The following is a 24,263-nucleotide window of genomic DNA, read 5'->3' on the forward strand; positions in this document are numbered from 1 at the left end:
CTGAACTCGGTACTTTTAAGGATACCAACCAAGTTATGTCGGTACTACTGAATACTAATTTATGTAAAATCCATTGGTGCGAAATTTCGGTATCTGAGAGCGCATCTGGTGGAGAGCACCAGGTGTAAACAAGAGGTGCAACTGCCACGAAGCACCCCAAACCCTCAAAGCACAACCACAGTGCTCCGAGGCTGGCAACGGATCTCCACTGAGCCACTGGGTTCAACTTCAGACAGAAGACGGAAGCACCCCAAAGTTAGGAAACCAGCCATGGAACGCCGCTATTACTCTGTCGGCTTCCCAGCGAGCCAAAACTGTCTCTGCAGCATCAGTCTGTCATAATAGTCTTGATGCCTGGTCTATTGTTTTTTTTTAGTTATAGCCTAGCATCACTGCCAAATGAACAGACACACATACTAAAATACACACACACAAAAAAGCAGACAGCCACTGAAGAATAACTGTATGATTAGAAAAGAGCAGAAGAGGAGCAGAATTGCTTTTGAGTCCCTGCAGTTTGTTAAAAAATTACATTTTTGTTATTAAAAAGAAAATTAAGTACTGGAAAAAGGTACCGTTGGGTCCTGGTGCCAAATTACAAGTCCCGGTATTGATTCAAATGTGAACAGTAGATGGACAAGTGATATAAAACCCAGCAAGTGGCCTCGTCATTGGACTAGAAGGGGAGAATTTTATTTCAACAGTGTGAGGTTAGGCCATAAAGATTGAAAACATCCAACCTGTTCAGTCCTACCAAGATCCAGATTTCTTTTTTTTTGGCCCTGTACCCACAATTATATAAAGAGGGAGAGCAAACATATATTTCCCCTAAAGGAATCAAAGATGTATCAAATCACATAATAAGAAATGAGACAGGTGACAAGAGGAATCTCACCTCACAGAGTTTGCCTTTCTCCCCTCTGCTTTCATGAAGACTTTCACATGATCAAACGAAGCGTGAACATACATCTTCAACCTGAAACAGAAGTCACATTAACAAAGGGAGTTAGAGACTCAACCTGCAACCTAAAAAAAGAAAATAAAAAACACAGGAACGTGGACTGTGCATAATGTCCTAGGATGGTTACCGTAAAGGTCGAAGCACAAGGAGCTCATTGAGCATAGAACAGGACAGACTCAAATGTACACTTGTCTGGTATGCTGACTGATATATCTGACTGAGGTTTCTTGTGTAAGGTATAATCCTCCGTGCAACTGACAGCCACGGCACCTGAGCCCACTGTAAACAGCCAGCCAATGAGCCGTGGAGAATTAAACCCCACTCATTTCAGTCTAGACGCAGAGGTTGTGTAGAAATGGTTGGCAATGGACCAAGTTAGGTGTCTATTATAACGAGTTACGTTGGTCTGTAATATGCTCCTGCTGTAGGTGTTACAGCAGACTGCCTCTGCTTACTGTTATCAGTTCAAAGGTTAGGTCAGAGGAGTCAGATCACTGTCCTTTTAGAGGTTCAGATTAGAAATACTAAGTTTTCTGCAATCAAAGAGCCTGCCTTGTTCACTACAGTTCATGTTGGGAGAAACACGATCCTAGGATTTGAAAACGAGAGGGAAGCAAGAGCAAAATTACAAAAGATAAAAGCAGGAAAGTACGATTGTGGGAATTAGACAGAACATGGGGAGACACCAGCCGAATCCCGTGTGACAGAAATTGGATTGAGTTGGTTGATATTAAAGATCAGTACATAAGATGACCTTTGAATAACAGTTACAATTCACAAACTGAATTTTCTCCTTAGTTTATCAAAAGTAAACTGAACCTATTAAAAGCAGCCTATTCATCTGCTCAATGGAAAACCTTGACATTCAAGTTGAGCACATCTTTGTGTGGTGGCAAAGATCAGCAGAGTGTTTAATTCAGTCATACACACGCACAACCTACAGTTAATTTTAATTAGAGGTATAAAATATATTTAAAGTTTGTTGTAAAGAGGAGAAAAGAGGACTTCAAAATAAAATGCTGAACATAAATCTATAAGAGCAATATTAGCATCTTGATCCATTCCTTCTGATACAGGGCTCTTATACATGCAGACTGATTGGGCTGAGTCCCAAAGCGCACTGCTGCCAAACTCAATTACAGAAGATCTGGTCTGGTGTTCAGGCGACAGTGGACCTGACACAGGTCATCAAATCCAAAGCTGCAGTCATGGCTACATACAGCCTTTATTTTTAGATAACAATAGTGAGGATAGTAAGTAACTCTGAAATACAACAGGTTTTTGTATTTCTGTGTTTTAACAACTGGTTCATGTATCCAGCAGATCCAGCTGCATCTTGACAACACAGTTGTAGACAATACAAAAAGCTCATATGCTATGTAATATTCCCAGGACAATACGACGCAATGGCAAATGAATGCAACTGCCTCACACTGCTGTTGGGATTAGGGGTAGTGATTGATATTATGCTATGCTGCAATAGGGCAGATATTACCAAATCTGCATTTCAACAACAATTATTGAAAGCAATTCAATTAGCTTTGTTTTCCCCAGTCTCATTCCCAGTTGTTATGAAAATGAGAATCCAGTAACTAAACGCAGCTTCACATCTGTTGCCAATAGCAAAACTGCACATTTGAACTTTTCAAGAGAAAACAATAGGCTGAGCAGCAGTCATTATCCTTAAACTTAGAGGTCTTTCAGACTATATATCAAACTGGTGTTGACTTCTAGGTCTATTATCACATTGTTACATTTTCTCCTTCTATTCGTGAGTACAATGACTGTACCAAAACAACTTAGTAGTTGAATTTCTTCCACTAAATGCAGCACATTAATCTGAGGTTTCTGGCTTTGCTGAGGGATTCAGCGGGAACTGTAGTTGATGGCAATAAATGAACTGAATATTACCAAAACAGACATGGTGACAAACCTACATACTGTGCACTTTAAATAATGCCCTTGGATTTACTGCCAAGAATATTGACACATCTTTCACTTAAGCTATACAAGTTCCATATGGCCTGTAGCAAAGGCTCCAGCACACCTCTATGTAGCACTGTTCCCACATTCATCAACATGAATTGGCTGCTTGGCCACACTCTGCCATAAAACATGGACACAGTTGGACACTGTAGTAGTTTACAAATCGGGTGGGTAAATAATAACAACCACAACTGATGTACACAGCAGCTCACTGTTGTTATTAAGGTCTGTACCTGATCAAAACACCAGTAATCCTACAACTTCAATTCTATGTGTTAAATGTATTTGACATTAACATGATGATGTGTCTGTCTTGTGATGATGCAATTACATAAATCATCAAAGAGCGCAAGTATCAGATTGGTGCTTGGCTCATACTCTAAGCTTGAGTTTGCGTATTCGTATTGCTGATCGTACAATCACTACAAAACAATCACATGGAACTTAAGTGTTGATGGGACAAAGCTCACTTTTGACGTGTCACAGGGTCCGACTCTGTTGGATGGATATATGCGGTCAAGATCTGCTCCAAGGTTTGCTTGTCAGACACCCTAAAACAAGAAAGAAATTTTAAATGGAAAAAAAACAAATGTGGGAGAAAATATGTGAATATTAACACCCAAATCAAGTCAAACGTCATGGTCAAAATAGATAACAGGCCTCATGCAGCAACATTCTCTTAAATTTCTCTTATATTTTCTGTTGAGAGTAAAAATAAGAGCACTCAACTCCAGATCCCGCTTGATTGTAAGTCACATATTAGCATGGGTTACACACTCTAAACACTATGTACGGGTATGTGTTGTGCTGTGTGCATGGACTATAGTATATATATAAATCAGTGGGTACCAACAAAATATGAACAAAATGTGGATACGAATAAAAATAAGACAAAATTTGTTTGTATATCATTTCCTGCATGAGGCCTGAATTCTGTGTAGCTTTTACAATCCTGGACAAACACACAAAGATCATCAAGGTCACTCCTGATAAGTTGCAGACTGTACACCTACATGGTCTATCTAAAACAATGTTCATGACAACAACAAGCACTTCTTCAGAGTACTGAAACAGTCTCTATCACTTCTTTTTTGGTGGTTACATTATTCAGTACATTGAACATTGATGTGTAACTCACCTCTTCTGACTGAACTCTGTGCTGCTCTGGGGAAAGATGAGCTTCAGGTGCCAGAGGAACAGTTTTTCTCTAAATGAGACACAGAGAAACTCGTTTTTAGTTTAGCTTTTCAGAAACAGTAGTGCTTGATGCATGTTTTTTGCAGACAGATGAGGTCACTGGTGCTCTCACAGTATTCCCTTCACAGTCAAACACAAATGCCCTTGTTTAAATTCAGAGCATAAAATGGATTCAGCCTTAATCTGTCCAAGACAATACGCCTGGCTGCTTCCAAAATCTTGTCCATCTGTGTGACTCTGTGTGTGTGTGTGTGTAAATGAATAAACCAGAGTCACCATGGAGACCTTGACATATACACTGAATACTAGGACACCAGCTGGTGGATATCACATAATGATCACTTCTTCTGGGGTAATGCTCTGGGCAGCAACTATTAAACGTGGTTGGGGTTTTTTAGGGTTGCTGGGCGTGCTCTACAACCAAACATTTATCCCCTGAGCAGCTGCTGTGTTCATACCTACAAATATAACGATGTAGAAATAGCCAACAAAATCTAATATATCAGACAGTCTGGGAGATATGAAAAACAAGATGTGATTCTGCCTTTATTCTTTTACAGTATTGGATTAATTGCTAGTAATTTGGGATTCTGACTGCCTATACACTAATTTGGCAAATTAAAATAAATCTGACATTACAGAGAAAGATTCCTGCTATGCAGATAAAACCAAGACAACCATAAAAGTATAATTTTTGCTACCCTTGAGGAATAGGATACAGTTGACTGGCACAGGCATCAATAAGTCCTGGACTCCAGTCATATATCCAACATACTGAGCTGAAACTAACTACAAGGACTAGTGTTGACCAAGACCACAGAATTTGCCATATATAGGGTGGAGCTGATTCATCAACCCGATCTCCATCAGAGCAGAAGGACGGAGGCCTTGATGGATCTGAAGGATGAAGATGAAACATACGACGCAAAGCATAATTGCAAGGCACATATGGGAGTCCTTGTTATTAGGGCTCACCAAGACATATTCAGAGCGCAAGTTGGAGGTTTCGTTTGATATCTGTAATATAAAGATTTTTGCATCTTTTTTGACATATCTAAAAACAAGCCGTGCACGGTTACCTTGGTTCTTTTGAAACAAGACAAAAATCTATATTCACCATGCAAGCATGTTAATATTAGTCATGTAATTAAGTCATGTTTAAAATGTTAACAGATGTGCAGTGGGCATGGTTACATGCTAAGGTTGGGCATGGCAGCAATCTATGTTAGCATTAATCTTTAAATATAGACCAGCTGAAACTGATGGGAATTAGGTCACGAATTAGATTTGCAGTTTAACTCTACTTCATGTGTCTTCTGACTAAGCTACAACCCGAGGCTGAAAAATGATGCAAACATGTAGGTGCAAAAAACTGTGATTCCTCTAATGGCCACTTGAGGGTGGCTCTAAAGCCGAGTCAATCCGCTTAGACACCATGTTAAAATTCCCAATTTTACAACAGACATTAACACATTTACAGCCTGGCACAAAAAAGAAAGAAAACGGTTTTGGTCTCTATAGCTAATTTTAACATTCATGACAACTGTACGGGGGGTGAATTCTTATTTAACTCATGAGTTTACATTTTATTTCAGCCTAAAGTTCTGCAGATTTAAGGGCGGGGCAACTTGAGTGACAGGTTGCCTGTGAAGCGTTGGCACAGTCCATGAGTCAGAGCCATCCCTCGCACTTCCACAGCTCCAACCTCTCATCCAAACATGGTCACTTCTGGCTCCAAAAAAGACAAAATGGTGACGGCTGAAATGCCGAACTCAAGGCTTCAAACAAAGGAGTCCACAAACTAATGGGTGACGTCACTGTATCTACATCAATTGTTTTATACAGTCTATGCTTTTGACAGCAGGCATGGTTCTGGTGCTTATGGGGTTGTTTTGTGGATCCAGATGGTAGCACTATAGAACAGGGGCCATGTTTTGTTTCCTTGAAAATAGAAACAGGATGGGTAGGAGGAGTTGAGAAGTGAAGAAGTATATGCAGAACTGGCAGAACACCCAATGAAAGGTGGTTATGAGTTTCCACTTGGCTGTGCAGAGAGGGTGAAGGGGTAAAGCTGTAGGCAGCAGGCATGTTGGGAGTGAAAACAAGGGGCTGGGAGGGGATTCCCTACGCAACTGCAGATGTACCTAACACCTCTAACCCCTTAGTCAGAAGAATTTATGTTCGCTCAGTTCTGGCCGAGTTTCTTCCTTGGTGCATCGGCGTGCATGCATGTGTATACGTGTGCAGGTGTGCATGTGTTCGTACGTGCAAGCAAATTGAGGGTGGAGCACCAGGTGTGATGCCATTATTCTGTCATTACAGCAAATGGAAACTATGTCTTTCAGTGGAAAAGGGGCTTGCCCAAAGATGCATGCAATCATTTCAGGCAAGGCCACAGTGCATACCTGGGATAATTGCCATCATTCATTGTCGGGGGGGAAGCAGAGAGCAGCATAAAAAAGTCTAAACAGAAGCATCAACAGTAAAGGACGACAGCTTTGAATACCAGAAACTGCTGAAAAATGTCAGGACACACAGCCTAGTCCTTCAACAGTTATTGCTAAAAGGCCCTGAGCAGGGCATTTAAACTCTAAAGGAGACCCAACAGTGAAAAGATAGCTGTGCAAGGCAGTTCCCATGTGTGTGTCTGTGCACGAGAAGTGCAATTCCTGCTGAAAACATGCCTGTTTAAAAAGATTAAGCGCCTAAACCACACAAAGATTATGCTGAAAGGTTTCTAACCTCAACAGAATCCCATGCAGTAAGCTATCTGCTACCTTACATGGCCCACATTAAAAGGCATTTTCTCCTTCAAGAGGGATTATTCATCTAACAGCTTGTTGGACCACAAGAACTAAGCCTAACCAAACAAAATAGGATTGATGCACGGCCAGAATAGAGTGGAAGAAATGTAAACATGTTTCATTACTAATACTGTACAAACTATTAACTGCTTGTTTCTACGGACAAAAACGGATTCCTGCAAATCTCTGACTTCATGACTGTGAGCTACTGAATGGCCATCAATCTGTAACTGCATGTGTGTTTTGTGTTTGCATACGCGTGTGGAGGAAAACTCGGCAAATTTTCTAAGGGTAGGCAGGACATTTTATGATCAGCTCTGGAAGTAATAGTGTGAGCTCCGGATTCAGATTCTGTTTATTTTGTCTCATTCTGAAAACTCAGTGTCCTGGGTAAAATACCTTGAGGGTTTCACATTATTTTCAGCAGCCTGAATTACTTAGAGAGGATGGAAGTGGTCATCTCTTGCTGCTTCCCAAGGGGCTGCTGCTTTCTCTTTCTTAAATTAGCAGCACAATGGTATTTTGTTTCTCTCACTACAATAAAAACAGCCAAAATCACTAGTCTGGACTTATGAAAACTTAAAACCCCTAAAATAGACCCACAGAAAGCACTATTAGGGCCTGTCATTGAATTTGTAAACCAAAAAATGTATGTATAAATATATCAGCCAATCAATGTAGGAAATGATTTCAATATACAAGCTAACTGCGAAAGTTATTCAAGCCCTGAGCTAGACTGAAAAGTCATCAAGAGAGCAAGTGGTGATTCAGGACAAAGTTTAGTCTTTCACATAAAAAAAAATAAATCTTTGGGAGAGTTGGTCATTCCAGTTAATGGCTAAATAAGTCATCTTTGCCCTGAAGAGATTTATATATACAAAGCCTAATGTCTGGACTTTGGTGAGTACCATCTTTGTTCTGCTCTTCACAGACCTGACAACAAAACTATAAGGGTACAAAGGGTGACATTTTAGTTTTACATGCATAATTTACAAATTACAAAAGAATAGCAAATCATTAGCATTTCAAGATGCAACGTTGCTTCTGTCTGTAAACTTTGACTCAGTCTGAGGAATCGTCTGTCTCCATGAGGGAGACTTTGAAATAGAGCAGACTCAGGAGGATGGATGAATTCATTAACAAAAACACACAGTGTTGATTAAGTGATTGGAGTCGCCTGTGCCATCAACACTCGAGAGCAGAAAGCCTGACTGGTGGTCTGGCAGTCACAGCAGATCCATCTGGCGGGATTAAGGATTGGACAGATCCAACAAAAATGGTGCAGCATACGAAACCATGTGTCCCATGTATATGCCCATCAGAGGCAGAAGCCAGGATCTGGGTGGCAAGTGGGTGCTGGTGGAATGAGATGACAGGACTTTGGGTCCTCTCTGCTGAGATGCAACAAATAAATCCAGTATCCGAAGCTGTGGCTGAATCCACAACCTTGGAGGGTGGAGTGGCAGAGAGGCTGATGAACGAAAGGAAAGAGGAGACAAAGATTACAGGCAGCTGTATCTTAAGACTCCGTCATTAAGTCCTGTCTTGAGCCTGAGTTGCTGGACAAAAGCCGTAATGTTAAGTCATTGGTCGGCTGTCCCTGAAAAGCACAGAACATACTGCTCCTCCTCTGTTAACGTGTGGAAGGTCTCAGTATGCATGTTTACTTAAAAGGAACAAGCCTAGTCTACAGCCACGCTACCAGCACTGTGAGTCTGTGATGATCATTACTTGGGAGAAAAAAGATTGTTGAAAGGATGACAAATGGAGAGATACTCTTGATAGTCTTAGAGTCTTACCACTAATGGGGCCAAAAACATATATTTGAGTCTGATGTGCATAGGCGTTAGCTTTAGGTATCCTTACATGAACTGACAGGTTGAACCAGTGGAAAGTTTGACCGTGCTAGATAAAAAGGCGAAGGATAATCCAGGTCATTAGGATTTATTCTCTTGGGAACATAATGTTAAACCATCCAACAGTCGTCAATATATTTTGCCAAGGTAGCCACCTCTGGAGCCAAAGTATTAGTGTAGCTTAGAAAATGAGAAAGGCTTAATGGCCAAAAGTCATTAACACTAGAGTTCTTCTGTCCAAGAACAAAACTATGTAATTAATTTTGAACAACACATGGGAACCTAATCATTAAAATTCAGTCAACCAAACATGACACCTGGCAAGTTTAGATTCTCTCTAACTCATGCAGCACACTCACATTTCTGGTTAATTTACAGTTTGGAATTTCACTTAGAGCCAGAGAGCAGCATGTTGCCCACAGTTTTGTGGCCAATTGTGATGACAGCGTTTGCAACACTGATGAAACTGCTGCTTGCCATTCTGATGCGAGGTTTGCCTCAGATGGCAGCCGGCATAGACTCTGCTCTGCATCAGCAGTGGTTAATCAAGCCAATGACAGCCAGCAGGCTGTCTGCTAGAGTCTCAAAAACATTTGACTAAAACTGCTGCTGACTGTTTCATTTGAACTTAATTTCTGAAATGTACGAGTTGCGGTGCACGTGAGCGTGCAATGTGATGAACTGTTGTTTGCCATGAAATCTGGAGTGAAATATGGTTCTGTCTGCTTAAATCCATTTGGCCATTTATTCATCATACGCACTCTTTCATAAACCTTTCAGGCTTCTACAAACCTGTGATAAATGTCACTGCTGCATTACATAATTTTCAAAATTGCATTAATTGAGATACTAAAATTACAACTCTTTTATTGTCCCAGCATGTACTGTGTTGTGCAAGTGCATTTCTCCTGCACGTTCATATCAGGGGAACAAGACCAAACCATTATGCCTTGGTGATGACAAATTCACTATGCTTAGCCTTAAGTAGTTTTGTCGCACTTGCATGACACAAGATTCATTATCTGGTCTGGTGTTCTGAAGCACTGCCAGAAGAACACGTAAACATTCCTGTTTTTACTTTCACCATCCACGCAAGTGAAGCATGGAAAATGTGCTTCAATAGCACACTGACTATCTCATTTGCCATGCTATTGTAGCTGTAATTAAATCTGATTGAGTCTGTTGGAATAATATTATTGCAAAATAAACACTTCCTGCTTTTGCTTCAGATTAAAAGCTTTCCATCAGCAAACCAGTGGGAGGTTTTCATTAAGAAGCAATTACATAAATGACTGACTTATGGCTGGAAAATGCTTCTGCAGAATGTATTTAAGTGAACATGCATGTTGTGTTTCAGAGATGTCCACTTGGTTCTTTACCTTATACTTTAACAGATTGTTATACTGTTAACATGTTTGGGTTTTTTCCATCGAGTTGGGTCAACAAATCAGTTTGCATGACACTTAGGTCCACCGCAGACACTAAGGGCTTTTCCATTGAAACTTTTGGCCATTCCTACTCAGACCATGCTGCACTGATTTGCGTTTCCATTACCACTTGAAACACGCTAAGTTGTGCCGAGTCTCGCCCAAAACTGACCATCTTCAGAGTCGGGTCAAAGCACACTAGACCGCCTCCAAGCAGGCTGCTGTGACGTCAGATGGGCTTCGTCATCATTAAGGGATGAATGGCAGCTTCCTCTTCCTCCTCTAGATCCATTTCATCATATAAGCGGTAGATGCCAAGCAACATTGTAACAGCAGCCTGAAGATCCATGATAAGTAGCTGGCTACCAACCACTGCTTGGTGGTGCAATGGTAAACTGGCTGTCGTGCCAAGTCAAGCCAAGCCAGCACATGTGTATGAAAAAGGACTAATTGTCAAGATTCAGGAGGTGAGACCTGTTACTCTGCCGCTCTTTTCTACATAAACCTGCAGAGATGTTGACATTCATCAGAGAACTGTAATTATCAAGTTCAGCAACTGACTAATAACAGACATAAAATGGTCTGCATCTAGATAAAAACACTGGTTTGTGCTTTTACACTGGCAGGTCAGTGTTACATAGTGCACTGACAGAATGGTAGAAGAAGCAACAGCTACAGTGAAGTGGTTGAACTAAGAGGTGTTTGTGACAACTGCTGTCTGTAGTTTGGACAAACCCCAAACCACCAACATGTCATCAAGCTAAGCAATGTCTTTTACCATGCTGTAACTGTTGTGTGGAAAATACTTTCACCTCGTCTGTATCACAAGCTCTGACCACATTCACTCAATAGTACAGGTACTACCTTGCAGCTCAAAACAAGGCAATGCATTCTTCACTGACAGGCTCAAAAGGTGGCCGCATAATTTCTAAGTAACGTGTTTGGTGTTCAATGAATGCATGCAATGAATGACGTGGCACTTGGAACCCTACATAAGGCACAGCAGATCATACAGTGTCTCCAACAGGCATATCTACTCAGTTCAATGGGTCCAAAAATCTGTTTGTGGATGATCATGACTCTACTTCATTTCCTAAGAATTATTTTCTCTTGGAATTATCAACAAGCTGCACTTGAGTTTGAGTTCACTATTCTTCAACACCTGTCAATATCGCAGAAGGAAAAAAATGAGGTCTCCTCTAACCCAAAGAGCCGGGTTAATTGAGGCCGATTCCCAATATATGGTAGTCTGACATACATGGCGCAAATCCACTGCTTCTCGTATTACTAATTATCTCAAGTTATTATAGAAATATGTGCAGTTATTATCCACAGCAACTGCCTCTGCAATGTGTTGTCCAGTCCACTCAAGCTGTCTATGAGGAAAATGCCCTGCTATGCCAGGCTGAGGCTGTAGAAAACATAATTCCACCCTAACACAGCTACTCCCGATGTACTGCCAAATGCCAGCTATTATATACTTACCCTCCAAGAGCTGGACTGAGAGACAGTCTGCGATTTCTCGTCAGTCTCTTTTCTGTTTATGCCTTGTATCTGAAATAAGTCACCGGCAAAAGGTGGAGAGAAAGCACTTACGTGGCCATTATTTTGCATACAAACATTTAATCACAGAGACACATGCTCACAAACTTATACACATGCGTTCACACACGCACGCACACCATTGCCAGGCATAAAAGCCCTCTAGTCAGCTGCCTGCCAATAATGATCCTTCTCTGGCAGCGTGAGTGCGTAGCATGAATATGTCGCTAACCAGCTGCAGTCACACTGCTCACACATCTGCTTTTTATATTATGTACTTGGTACATTCTGAAACACATTCTCTCTCAATCCCTCGCAATTTATTGTATACCTTTCATCCCATTCCTTGTGTCCATTTGCTGGTCTCTGAATGGGACACTGTTGTGGTTAGTTGAAAAATCTTCGCAGTGAGACATAGTTAAACTAACCAGACTAAACAGAGAAGTAAGTCTGTGCAGCTGGCCAAAGATTCCTCAGCAAACAGTGCAGCAGAAAAAGCACAAAGATTCGTTTTTGTGTCTTTTGTGGGAGCAGTTGTGGGGATTTAGCACATTTCCCACGTCGTTAAACGTTTATAAAATCACAAAAACTTAATAGACATTCTGGTCTCATCCTACAAAATCTCTCTGTCGCCGTCTGACAAGTGTTGAGTTGGGAATGGGGAGAATTGGGTTGGAGGGTGTGCAGAGTGTGCTACTACAACCTGACATAATGTTGCCTCATCCTGAGATGTGACGTGCACTGCACATTTAAGTCACCGGCTGCAAAACACCAGAGTCAGACATGACAGAGTGGTAGACTTTAAGGATGGAAAAGAGGGTGGTGAAAGGGAAAGTAACAACTTTAAACCAGCTGGAGGGGCTGACAAAGGATTCTTTTTAGTGGCAATCCTGATTGGCACCCAATGATGTCCCTGGGCATTTCAGACTCGTAAAACTTTAATATGCAGTTCAATAACCATTTTCCCCTCATCCCGCCTCTATTCTTCCACAGAGGGATTAGAGTGGCAGGGCTCGGCCTCACAAGAAATGGGAAAATGAGTGGCAGAGGGTTGTCCAAAGAAGGGGAAAAGATGCCAGGCATTACAAGACCACCAGTAGAACTGAGCAAATTGGAAAAGTGCCCATGCAAAAGAATTACTTAGTACTTCAGGGTCTAGAGGAAGTAATAAGCCTCACTCACAAGTCTGAGACGTTGACCACACTGAAATAATTTCTCCCAAAATCATTAAACTACCAATGGGGGAACAGTTAAATAACAACACCAGCCTTGTTGGAGGTGTTGTATGCCATTATTTGTGTAAGTGTAATTTAAATGATGAAATAACCATTAAAATGCCATTTTACCTTTTTCTACAGTTTCTTGGCCACGAGGAGTCTTTTTCTGTTGACTGTATTTATTTCTCAGTAAAGCAAAAGTCTCAAGTGACGAGGCAACGCTTACTGGAAGATCTTTCACTTTGTGTGACTGTAATCACTGACTTCGTCAACAACACCAGGTCTATCCAGCTACAACACGAGGTAACACATTTGGAGAACATTTGTAAAACATCACGCATTTCACATTGCAATGACGAAACTAACTCCCTACAAAATTCAGAGGAGTTCAACAGCTCAGAAACAGCTGGGCACTGACCTTCTCCGTGCCAACCTTCTCTGAAAACTCATACACAACTGGTCTAGCCGTACATACGGTACAGAGAGGGCTAATATTTTACACTTATTGACTATAAGTGCTATAATATCTAAACTCAAAGAGGACAGGCCTCCTGATGATGACATAATGATGCTTACATACATATTTACTTTAAAAGGTCCAGTGTGTAGGATTTAGGGGGATATATTAGCAGAATTTAAATCTAATAAAATACGAATGTTCATATTTACATAGCGAGCAGGTCCTTCTCCACAAAGGTCACCATGTTGCATCACCATGTTTCTGCAGTAGCCCAGAATGGACAAACTAAACACCGGCTCTAGATAAGACCGTTTACAATTTTGAATTGGCCACAGTCAGTAGCAGCCCCTCCGTGACAAGCAGTGTGGGTAAAACTGCTTTACTCAGTGTTTTCACAAGTGTAAATCACCAGGTTTGTCTGTTTTGGAGAAGAGATCTCCGCAGATAATTTGGCTCCAAGTGAAAACCTCCAGAACATCTGGATCTTAAGTTATCAGAGATAAAATGTGAGCACACACTAGCAGGAGCTGGGCTATCAGCCCGTCTGCAACATGCCCAACAGCGTAGGAAAAACACTAATTTGTAACGTGTAACTGCTTTATTCAGTGTTTTTACTGGTTTAAATCACCTGGTCCGTTTGGTTTGAAGGGGAAGGGACCTGTGCAGATAATTCGTCTCCCAGAAAAAACCTGAACAATGAACACTGAAGAAAAGCTAACCTGGAAAAGTTAGAGCCGAACTGCAATAGTCACCACTAGATGTCACTTAATTCCCCTAAATCTAACATACTGGACCTTTAACAGTGGGACTGGGATGACATTTAGCTTGTGGCTACATCTCTGTCTAATGTATCAGATTTCAAGTGTTGAAATAAATAAATAACGCATGTCTTCAAAAGTCTACTGATGGATGACTACAATGTGTAATATGTTATCACAGACTGCAGAATGTACCGTAAAACACATCTAGCCTATAGTTTAAGTTATTTTGATTCATCTAATCCTGCAATAGTTTAGGGGCTGCCCCTTTAAATTAAGTAATATCATACTGAAGGAGATGCATTGCAGCTGCCTCATGATGGTTTGTCTGCGGCATGGGATACAGTGCCACTGATGCTCAGCAACGAGTGTGTGTGTGTGTGTGTGTGTGTGTGTGTGCTTGTTGAAAGCTGCTCATGTACTGAAACTGAACCCATCTCACAGGCTCAACAGAATGGCTACAACTTAGCAGCTGGAAACAGTCTCCTCCTGTACAAGATTGAACTGTTGTGAAATCAATAGTAAAGCTCAACTTATCTCAGACTACACTGATGTGCTTATATCAATAACACCTTAACTGCCTCAGGTAAAATATCAGTCACATGGACATGAGTAGATGTCCACCGCCTTTCACCCTCATGCACCAGACAGCCATAAGATAACCTGAAGAAAGCTGCCACTAGATACTACTGCTGTTAGGGCTTAACAAGAGTGCCATCCTGTGGTAAAGCGAGACATCACTAATCAGAAGCTCATTTTGCTGCAGCCTAAGAGGGACTTCACTTCACAAGACAACTTGGTTGTCTTTAACTGTGACTGAGCGCATCATAAACAGTCTCGAAATGTTTGAGTTAGAGTAATTAAATGGCACAAAATGAAAGTTGGATTACTGCTGCCTGTGTTTGTCGGACAATAGGTGTGTGTTCTGTCTTTTCTATGATACTGTGGCATATGTAGAGGATATTTAGGACAAGAACAATTACATATTATCTACATATTACATTATGGTCACAGCTTTCTCAAGACAGTAAAGGCAGAGTAACAAGAACATTTTGGTTTGTTTTACAGTTAGTAAAGATATTCATGTAACTTTTAATTGTGTCAAAGAGGAAGAGCCATAGACTGCTTTAGAGCCTGACAGCTGAAATACATCTGACATGGACACGGTGTGACATGTCTGCTCCAACATGCCCACAGCAGAGCGCAACCATTATATTCAGCTGAAGCTGGTACACTGACCACCACGGGCATCGCACAACTCCTCTCCATCTATAGGCAGCTAGTCTATATTTTCATTCTCTGTGCGTGGCTCTGCAGCCATCAAACAGGTAAAACCTATAAAGAACTGTGTAAAAACTAGAACAATCTGTGATTAAAAATAAATAGCTCATTGCACCAGAGTCAATGCAAAACAGCAGAGCAACCTTCTAGGTGCTCTTAAATTTCACAGTTAAAAGAAATAAATCAAATCAATGTATCCTGTTAAAACAATCTAGTTAAGTATCAGTTAATAAAGCCTATGCCTCCAAACCCTGCACAACCAACCGCATAATCACTTGGCAAAACTGACTGTGTAGCAAGTAAAAAACCCTCCTCCACCCCACCTTAGTGACACATTGCGTCTATGTATTTTGGCCGTAAAAGAAGTGATGAGCCTGAGTCACTAAGGCCTTGTTTGGACTGTCAGCCCATATCTATTTTTGGGATATCCAAATCAAATCTAGATTGATTTTAGACAGATAGCACAAAAACACATGAAATGCAATTTTTGCAAACTGGACCCCAAACCACATTTGGATTTGGTTTAAAGTGATATTCCAATTGGAATGCGTCTCAGTCTGGATGCTCGTAGTGAATTTAAAAGTGGCTTTTGCGACATTAACAAAGTCACTTACAGTGACCGTGTCAAATACAGAGTGACAGAAGTGCTAAGCAGACACCATGCTGCTGCTAGCATAGTGCTATGGAGGAGTTTCGATGGTGGGAAGGAGGAGTTCTGCACCATGACTTGACAGCGCGATTGTTTAGAGTGCAAAATGATGGACCTCCACTTCTCAAGATTCCGCACAGGAAAGCCGCATCACCAGCGTAGCTACGTAGTTACTGACTCCTACAGCTTTACTAACAAAACCCTTGCAGATAGGTTGGTGATGTCTGGATATGATCACTTGCAAGTAACAGTGTGGACGGTCTGTCTTTAAGAGCTGATTAAGATCTAAAGAAACAGATCTAATTTGCCTGCAGTTTTAACACAGCCTAAATGACCCCTGCAATCTTGGCAAAATTGAAATAACCTGTTCCAAAAAATGTGATGCCCTTGTGCTCTCTGCAACACTAGTTATGTCAAAACAGCTAAGTACATGATAAATAACAATATCCAGAATGTATTGCTTGTATTTGAGTTAGTTCACACTTACTTTGTGACGAAGACAGTGGAGTTTTCTCTGCTTTTAGTGAAGGTGATGGGGAGGAACCTCAATGTGATATTCATCTTTCTGGCACAGGCTGCCAGCCTCTTTGTCTGGGAAACAGAAGAGTAAAGTACAGTACAGTGTTACGGCTTTAGTATTTCTGTAAAGCCCGAAAAATACGTCAAGATTCAAAACAAAACAACCCATCAGACCTTAAATAAAGATCTCACAGCAGCATACTTCAGACAACTGTTTAGTGAGACAGACTGTTACAGAATCTTCTACTCCTAGCCTTGAACAGATCTGTCAGGACCACAGACTGGCTGACATTTCAGTTCAGAGGAGAAGTCAGTGGGGGGACATCTTCTCTAAGAGCAAATAGTTCTAAATACCAAACATCTGTTCTGCATCAATAAATCCATCTGTGCAACTTTAATTAACAATTAAACCAAAGATGACCCAAACCACTTCTTACTGGTCTCATCTAAAATTTGAAAGGACGAGCGTATCTTTTCTGGAGCTCATGTGGCTCCTTCAGATTGGCGACTAGTGAGAGACAGTAAAAGAGATTTACTGAAAGGTGTGGCTAAACAAGGCTACTAACAGATTACTGCACTTGCAAAGTTCTGGAGAAAGCCCAAGTCCCAAAGCGTATCATTTGCCAAGCCTTTATCTCTCACTGAGAATAAGCGTCATTATTTTTGATTGATTTGAGACCGCTGAAGCGGCCACTGCTTGGGAAAGGCCTATAAAAGAGCATGCATTCTCCGAGCTATCAACTATCATGTTGTCACGCAGTAATAGTACAGGTGAAAGCTGGCAGGGACACAAAACCTTACATAAATGAATGTCTGTGGTTTGGAGCAACAGCAGCAAGCACTGTGTGACTACAGCTGCATATCATAGAAGTGAAGCAATAAAAGCACAAAGAGAAAAACATTTAGATGATGCTGTAAAGCTGGGTTTTTTATATTACTGTTTTTACCTTCAGATTTCAAGAGTTACTTCCATCAGATCTAATATAACAATGGACCAGTGGCATGTATATGTTTTGCTTTAAATGCAATTCAAATGATACATAAATACATTTTCTTTTTAGTGCAACTCATATCACAATCACAGTATCTGTCATAGGAATTGCAATATGATTTTTTTTTTTTTGCATTATGTGCAGCCCTAAGCCCCCCCTAGCAGGACAATGCACCATGTCACACCGCAAAAATTGCTCAGGAATGGCCCAAGGAACATGACTAAAAGCTTAAGGTATCCACCTGGCCTTCAAATTCCCCAGATCCCAACCTGATCGAGCATCTCTGGGATGTGCTGGTACCTCAGAAGTACCCCATCCACTGTGGGGCCTGCTTGGATCAGATTTGGCTCTGACCTGTCAAGGCACCTCTGTGGGTGGACCATTGTGTTTGGCACCAGGGCGCTGGTGGTGGTTCCTTGGGGTTGGTGGGGTACCAGCACACCCCACAGATGCTGGATCAAAATGGGATCTGGGAAATCTGGGGGCCAGGTCCACACTTAGAGCTCTTTGTCAAGTTCCTCTGGCAATTCCAGAGCAGTTTTTGCAGTGTGGCATGGCGCATTATCTTGCTGGGGAGGTTTCAGCTATTGCGAAGTGCCGTTGCCATAAGGGTGGTGTACATGGTCTGCAACGATGTCTGGATGGGTGGTGTGTGTCACGTGGCATCCACACGAATGCCAGGACATCAGGTTATATTTATAATTTTTTTCCAGGTCTCTCAAGAGCTGATCCTACATAGATGAATGCAGTCAACATCAGGCATATACATGAACTTCATTTGTAAATCAAGGTCGTACTTTTAAAGTGGAACGAGGAGTCCGGATGAGGCTGTCTCTGTTGGCCCCATCAGCAAATCGTCCTGTGTCCTCCAGAAGCCTGTAGTCTGCAGTGCAGATAAGGGACAAATAGTACACACACTTTCATAATGTTACTCATTCTCTAGATTTAACAGTGTATACGCTATTTTTCATGCTTAAAGAAGCACGTCTGCTGCCAACCATGATAAAAGTCATGTTATCTTAACTTAACAAACCACTTGCTAGCTAGTTCAGAGTTCTACTTGACAAAGATTATCATTAAAATTTAACAGTGTCTGCTATAAATGCTTTAGAATAATTATTGCTACAACTATTCTTGCTGTCTTCAGTTTTTCAGTCATGAGGAGAAGTAAAGAAGATACTCACCACTGAGAAGTGTCATTTCATCAAAATGTGAGAGGGTCACAAAGGCAGTTTTATTTCTTACTCCACTGCATCCTGAATCTTCTTTGTGTTTCTTCACACACAGCAAGCTGGAAAATACACACACAAAAAAGAATTTGGTAGGTAATGCTTAAACTGTTAAAAATAATTTGGTTTGGCTGCATTTCAGCTTGTCCTGACAAATGACAGCAAAAACAAAACTGGACAAAGAGAGACAGAACACTAAATGACAAACAGCAGCACAGTCCTTACTAACTGAAACAAAAGACTAGTAAAGCAGTTGGACAAACACTGCTAGATTATCTAAAGAGGTAATCATCAATCCAGAAAGATTTTTAATATCTGTGTGCGAGGAGAAAGACCCAGAGAAAACAAGTTGAAGGAAGAAGTATTTGCGCTCCACCTCCTTTCCAACTGAAACTCTTCTGGCCTCAAAAAGTTCTTACTAGAAGCAGCTGTTAAACTGTGAGAGCAGGATCGGACAACAAATTCAATGATAGTAATGACAAATTAAAAACGGGTGTGGTGCCATAACAAAATTAGACTAAATGTATTGTAGAAACAAATAAATAAGGTAAAAAAAATGAATTCAGAAAAGTATCGCTGTCAAAGTAATTGCACCTGTTCAACTGCTTGTTAATGCAAGCCAATCATGTGGCAGAAACTCAATACATTTAGGCATGTAGACATGGTCAAGACGACCTGCTGAAGTTCAAACCGAGCATCAGAATGGGGAGAAAAGTGATTTAAGTGACTTTGAATGTGACATGGTTGTTGGTGTCAGACGGGCTGGTCTGAGTGTTTCAGAACTGCTGATCTACTGGGATTCTCACACACAACCATCTCTAGGGCTTACAGAGGATGGTCCGAAAAAGAAAAAATATCCAGTGAGCTGTAGTTCTCTGGGCAAAAATGCCTTGTTGATGCCAGAGGTTAGAGGAGAATGGCCAGACTGGTTCAAGATGAAAGCAAGACAACAGAGACTCAAATAACCACTTGTTATAACCAGAAAACAGATGAAGAAGACCATCCCTTTATGACCACAGTGTACCCATCTTCTGATGGCTACTTCCAGCAGGATAACGCACCATGTCACAAAGCTCAAATCATCTCAAACTGGTTTCTTGAACACGACAATGAGTTCACTGTACTCCAATGGCCTCCACAGTCAACAGATCTCAATCCAATAGAGCACCTTTGGGATGTGGTATAACGGGAGATTAGCATCATAGATGTGCAGCCGACAAATCTGCAGCAACTGCATGATGCTATCATGTCAATATGGACCATTGGACCTTTTTGAATCTATGCCACAAAGAATTAAAGCAGTTCTGAGGGCAAAAGGGGGTCCAGCCCAGTACCAGCAAGGTGTCCCTAATAAAGTGGCCGGTGTGTGTTAGTGTTGGGACATAGGATGTCCAACACAATTATTAAGCTTGTAAACATACTCATATAGAGTCCTTTAGAGTAAAAGTAGAAAGGAGCACCTACACATAATGCTCAAACAAGGACATCTTCAGAGTAGCCTGTCAACATTTTACAAAATGGCAGATGTAATATGTGAACTGAAACCAACTGCTGGTGGAAGAATGTAAAACATTGTGTCCCCAATCACTCCCCTCGTTCCCTTTTTACTTAACGATCAAAATATTTCCACCACCACTGCCCTTCTGCACTTTTGCCAAAGATGTCTTAAATCAAACACAACTGAAACTAATATGAAGAAGTGCCTATAATGGGCTCTCTCAAAAATCCCACTAACAAAACACATAAAAAACTTAGGACTCAATCCAAGCATGGAAAGACCGATTTTGCTGAGAGACAGGTATTTGGCCGGGGTCGGACAAAAGACCATATCCCTAGAAACTATGTAAAAGGAATGCTGAATGCTGCCCAAAACAACAGCCAACCATGAGAGAAAGGGGAGCGACATCCCCTGGCGCCCTTTGATAAATCCTAATGACATTTTGAGGTATGACCTTCAATATGCCATTAAGTATTTGAAGGTTAAGTTGTAAATGCTTCAGCATCCACAAAATTCGAGGAACAGGCCGTGGACCACTGCCACTACCTGCGGCATGCTGTTGCTGGCCATAAATCAAAAGGAAAGTTCAGTCAGTAAAAATAAAAACATGCAACATAAATATTTTGTTGCTGCACGCAAAGGTAGCAGAGACTCTGTGTAACTATGTGTTACATAATCCTTTAGTGATTATTGTATTTCAAAAAGCAGAACTACTTTTTTATTAGTGATATCATACACAGATGGAATATAGCTTTTATGCTGCATGTAATAATATGATCTCATCATAAAAACAGAGCAGAAGAACAAAAGGAAAATCAGATCACAAACAGAACTCATTGTATTCATGTGATCCCACTGCAATTTCATCAGTATAAACAAGTGTTTTTCTCTGATGACATGATAAAGAGTTATTAACTCTGCTGGCAATCATGCTTATAGTTGTTAAATCATCCAAGGCCATGAACAAAAGGAACTACTGCAAGTAGGGCTGCAATGATTAGTCAACTAATCGATGACTAATCAACTATTAAAATAAACTGTGACTATTTTAGTAGTCGACTAATTTGTTTGAGTCATTTTTCATATTAAAGTACTATAAAAGTACCCCAAAATACTCTTATTGCAGCTTCTTACGTTCAAATAGTGGCAGCTTTACAAACTCTCCCATGACGGTGAACTAAAACCCTTTGGCGTGAGTACTGAACAAAAAAAAAATGACATAGTTTTTGGGTTTGGAAGAGACAGACTGACATTTTTCAACATTTTAACACATTTTTCAATAAAATGATTAGTTGACTAATTGAAGAAATAATTGACAGTTTAGTCGACGATGAAAATAATCGTTAGTTGCAGCCCTAATTGCAAGTTTTAGTGTGACTATGCCACGTGAATGTGATTCCTGTGTTCCTTCTGACTAAATTACAAAAGATGGCCGTCCCTGTAGCAAATGTTTACTGCCACTATTCATGGCATACTCTCCAATACAAACATGTAAAGTCTTTGAAATACCGCACCGAAAGATCATTTCAGCTAAATCAGAGCTTGTGTTTTAAGTTAGGTCACGGATCAGCTAAAGTGTAATTCTGTTTTTCATGTAACCTACATTTTACAGCAACTTCTTCTGTTAGTGTACTCCTGAAATGCTTTTTACTAACAGAAGTAATCAAAAGCAACAGTGCACAGGCACTGCTAATATTTAATGTTAGGGTTTCAAGTATAATATAGAAAGCATATGGGTAGCCTCAGCCTTGTCACTATTTTGTCACTTTCTCTTTCCTCTGTAGTTTGATTTGTTCATCATCCACAGATATATTTAAATAGTTTTTATTGCCATCATATAATTCCATATATCTTACTTGTTATACAGCTTATATATTAATGACATTTCTTTTTTTCTGTAACTGACAAATTCTGTGAGTAGGTGTGTCATCCAGTGATACGTCAGAATAACAAACAAATTTCCCAAGTTAGATAATGACAGTAGTTAGAGAACAGGTTTTAATTTTTAAAGTATGTTATCATAACTTTAAAATTATCATTTAAAAAAACATCTTTGATCACTTTTCATATTTAAAATTGTGCCTGCTATATTTCATAGTTCCTTCAGGTTTTCTTCTCTCAGAATTTCAACCTCCCTGTACAGCAACAGAGGGCTGAGATAAAAAATAAAACAAATAAAAGATACAAATACAATACAAAGAGCACCATATACAAATACACAAATATATGTACATCTGTGCGTGTATACTCATGCACTCACAAACACACATATATATACACATACACCAGAAAAAACAATGTAAGAAAAAAATAAATAGTACAAATATAAAAATAGAGTAAAAGAAAATTTAAAAAATACTCTAAGTAAGGTAGTGCTCCCCTAGATGACTGTCACATCTAACATATGAATAGTGTCCATAAATATGAGCAAAAGATGACTTTATGGTAGTAAAACACGTCTATAAAAATTTACACTTGGGGCAATGTCACATAACATAACAAAGTGATATAATAAGTATATTTTATTTTTCTTTAACCTTTATTTAACCAGAACGTCTCATTAAGATTGAAGTTTCTTTTACAAGAGAGACCTGGCCAATGTAGCAGCCAATTATATTGAACTCTGTAGGGCAGCAGGTAAGTTTCGCATACCCACACACACACACACATACACACACACACACACACACACAAAGTCAGACAAAGAAAACAACATAATTTTAAGTCACAGAGATGTGTTTGTCTTTTCTATGCCTTTAAGTCTGTGACTGAGACCCTCTCAGCTTTGGTTAGAGAGCTACTGCTTATTTGTCAGCAAAATAACTGCATAACTTGTTCAATAAACCCACCTGCAAGAATGGCCAAGACAGGCTGGACATCTGTACTTCGCCTCCTCTGATCCACACACACCACAACTGCAGGACAAATAACATGTCAGCATGGTGCACACACACTGTGGGCTGTGTTACAGTTCAACTGAAACACCTGTGACAGGATGAATAACAGGGACAATAGTGCTTTAAACAACCCACTGACTGAAATGCAACTTCCCAGGAAGACATTAAACCCTCTACACTTAAACACTGACCAAATTAAGGGCAGTATAAGTCAAAGAAACACGAAATAAGAGGATAAAGACAGGAAGAGATAAAGACTGACGGCAGTTAGAGAGTTTTGTGGGCGGTGTCGTCTGATGTAGCAAACTGACTTTGAAGCTAACGTTAGCTAAAGTTAGCTAACGAGCACATAACGCTACGTGGGGCTTTTTTAATATGCCGTTAGTTATATAAATATATCTTCATGTCTAAACAAAAGTCAAAACGGAGTTCTAGCGAAACATTAAAGCAAACATGTTAGCGGTTTACATGTGAGCTAACTTGGGATAGCAGTTTGACATCCTGACTTCCTGTCTGTTAAAACACTCACTTGGAGAGAGAAATCTTCCTTTTGGTCGCTTTCAGCTCTTCTTCCGGGACGCTGCTCTCCACTTGGCTCTCTGCAGTCGACATTATGTCTGTTGTTGGCACAATTACAGAGCACATGACAGGAGAAAGGCAGCCGCACATTGGATACTACCCGGCGGCATCAAAACAAACCGTCTTCCGCCGGTGGCCGCGTGCAGCACGTGGAGATGAGTTCCGGCTTGAAACCTGCTCATTGGCGCCTCACAGTGTTGGTGTATGGGAACTGCAGCGTCCTCCAGCCACAGTGAACACACTGACGGCTCAGATGACATAAAGAATGCAGAGCTTTTGTTTTCCACAGTTTAGATTAGGGGTGTCAAACATACGGCCTGTGGGCCAGTACTGGCCCGCCAAATGCTCAAATGCGGCCCACTAGATGACTAAAAGGTGCCAGGTTTTGGGAGCGAGGTAAACAATGTGTTG

The 24,263-nt window shown here is 40.6% G+C and overlaps 1 protein-coding gene across 1 annotated transcript in view; it reads right to left on the bottom strand.

The window, feature by feature from the left end:
• znhit6 (zinc finger HIT-type containing 6) overlaps window positions 1-23,998 on the bottom strand; it is a 37,203-nt gene extending 13,205 nt beyond the window's left edge. The window contains 8 exon segments of the mRNA XM_033620799.2: window positions 896-976; window positions 3,418-3,498; window positions 4,086-4,154; window positions 16,626-16,729; window positions 18,447-18,532; window positions 18,834-18,940; window positions 23,226-23,291; window positions 23,803-23,998. Of these exon segments, the coding sequence (XP_033476690.2) occupies window positions 896-976; window positions 3,418-3,498; window positions 4,086-4,154; window positions 16,626-16,729; window positions 18,447-18,532; window positions 18,834-18,940; window positions 23,226-23,291; window positions 23,803-23,942 (734 nt within the window). The 5' untranslated portion in view covers window positions 23,943-23,998.
• Between the last annotated feature and the right edge of the window lie 265 nt (window positions 23,999-24,263).

This window comes from Epinephelus lanceolatus, chromosome 6 (genome assembly GCF_041903045.1).
Source record: "Epinephelus lanceolatus isolate andai-2023 chromosome 6, ASM4190304v1, whole genome shotgun sequence".
NCBI classification, from domain to species: domain Eukaryota; kingdom Metazoa; phylum Chordata; class Actinopteri; order Perciformes; family Serranidae; genus Epinephelus; species Epinephelus lanceolatus.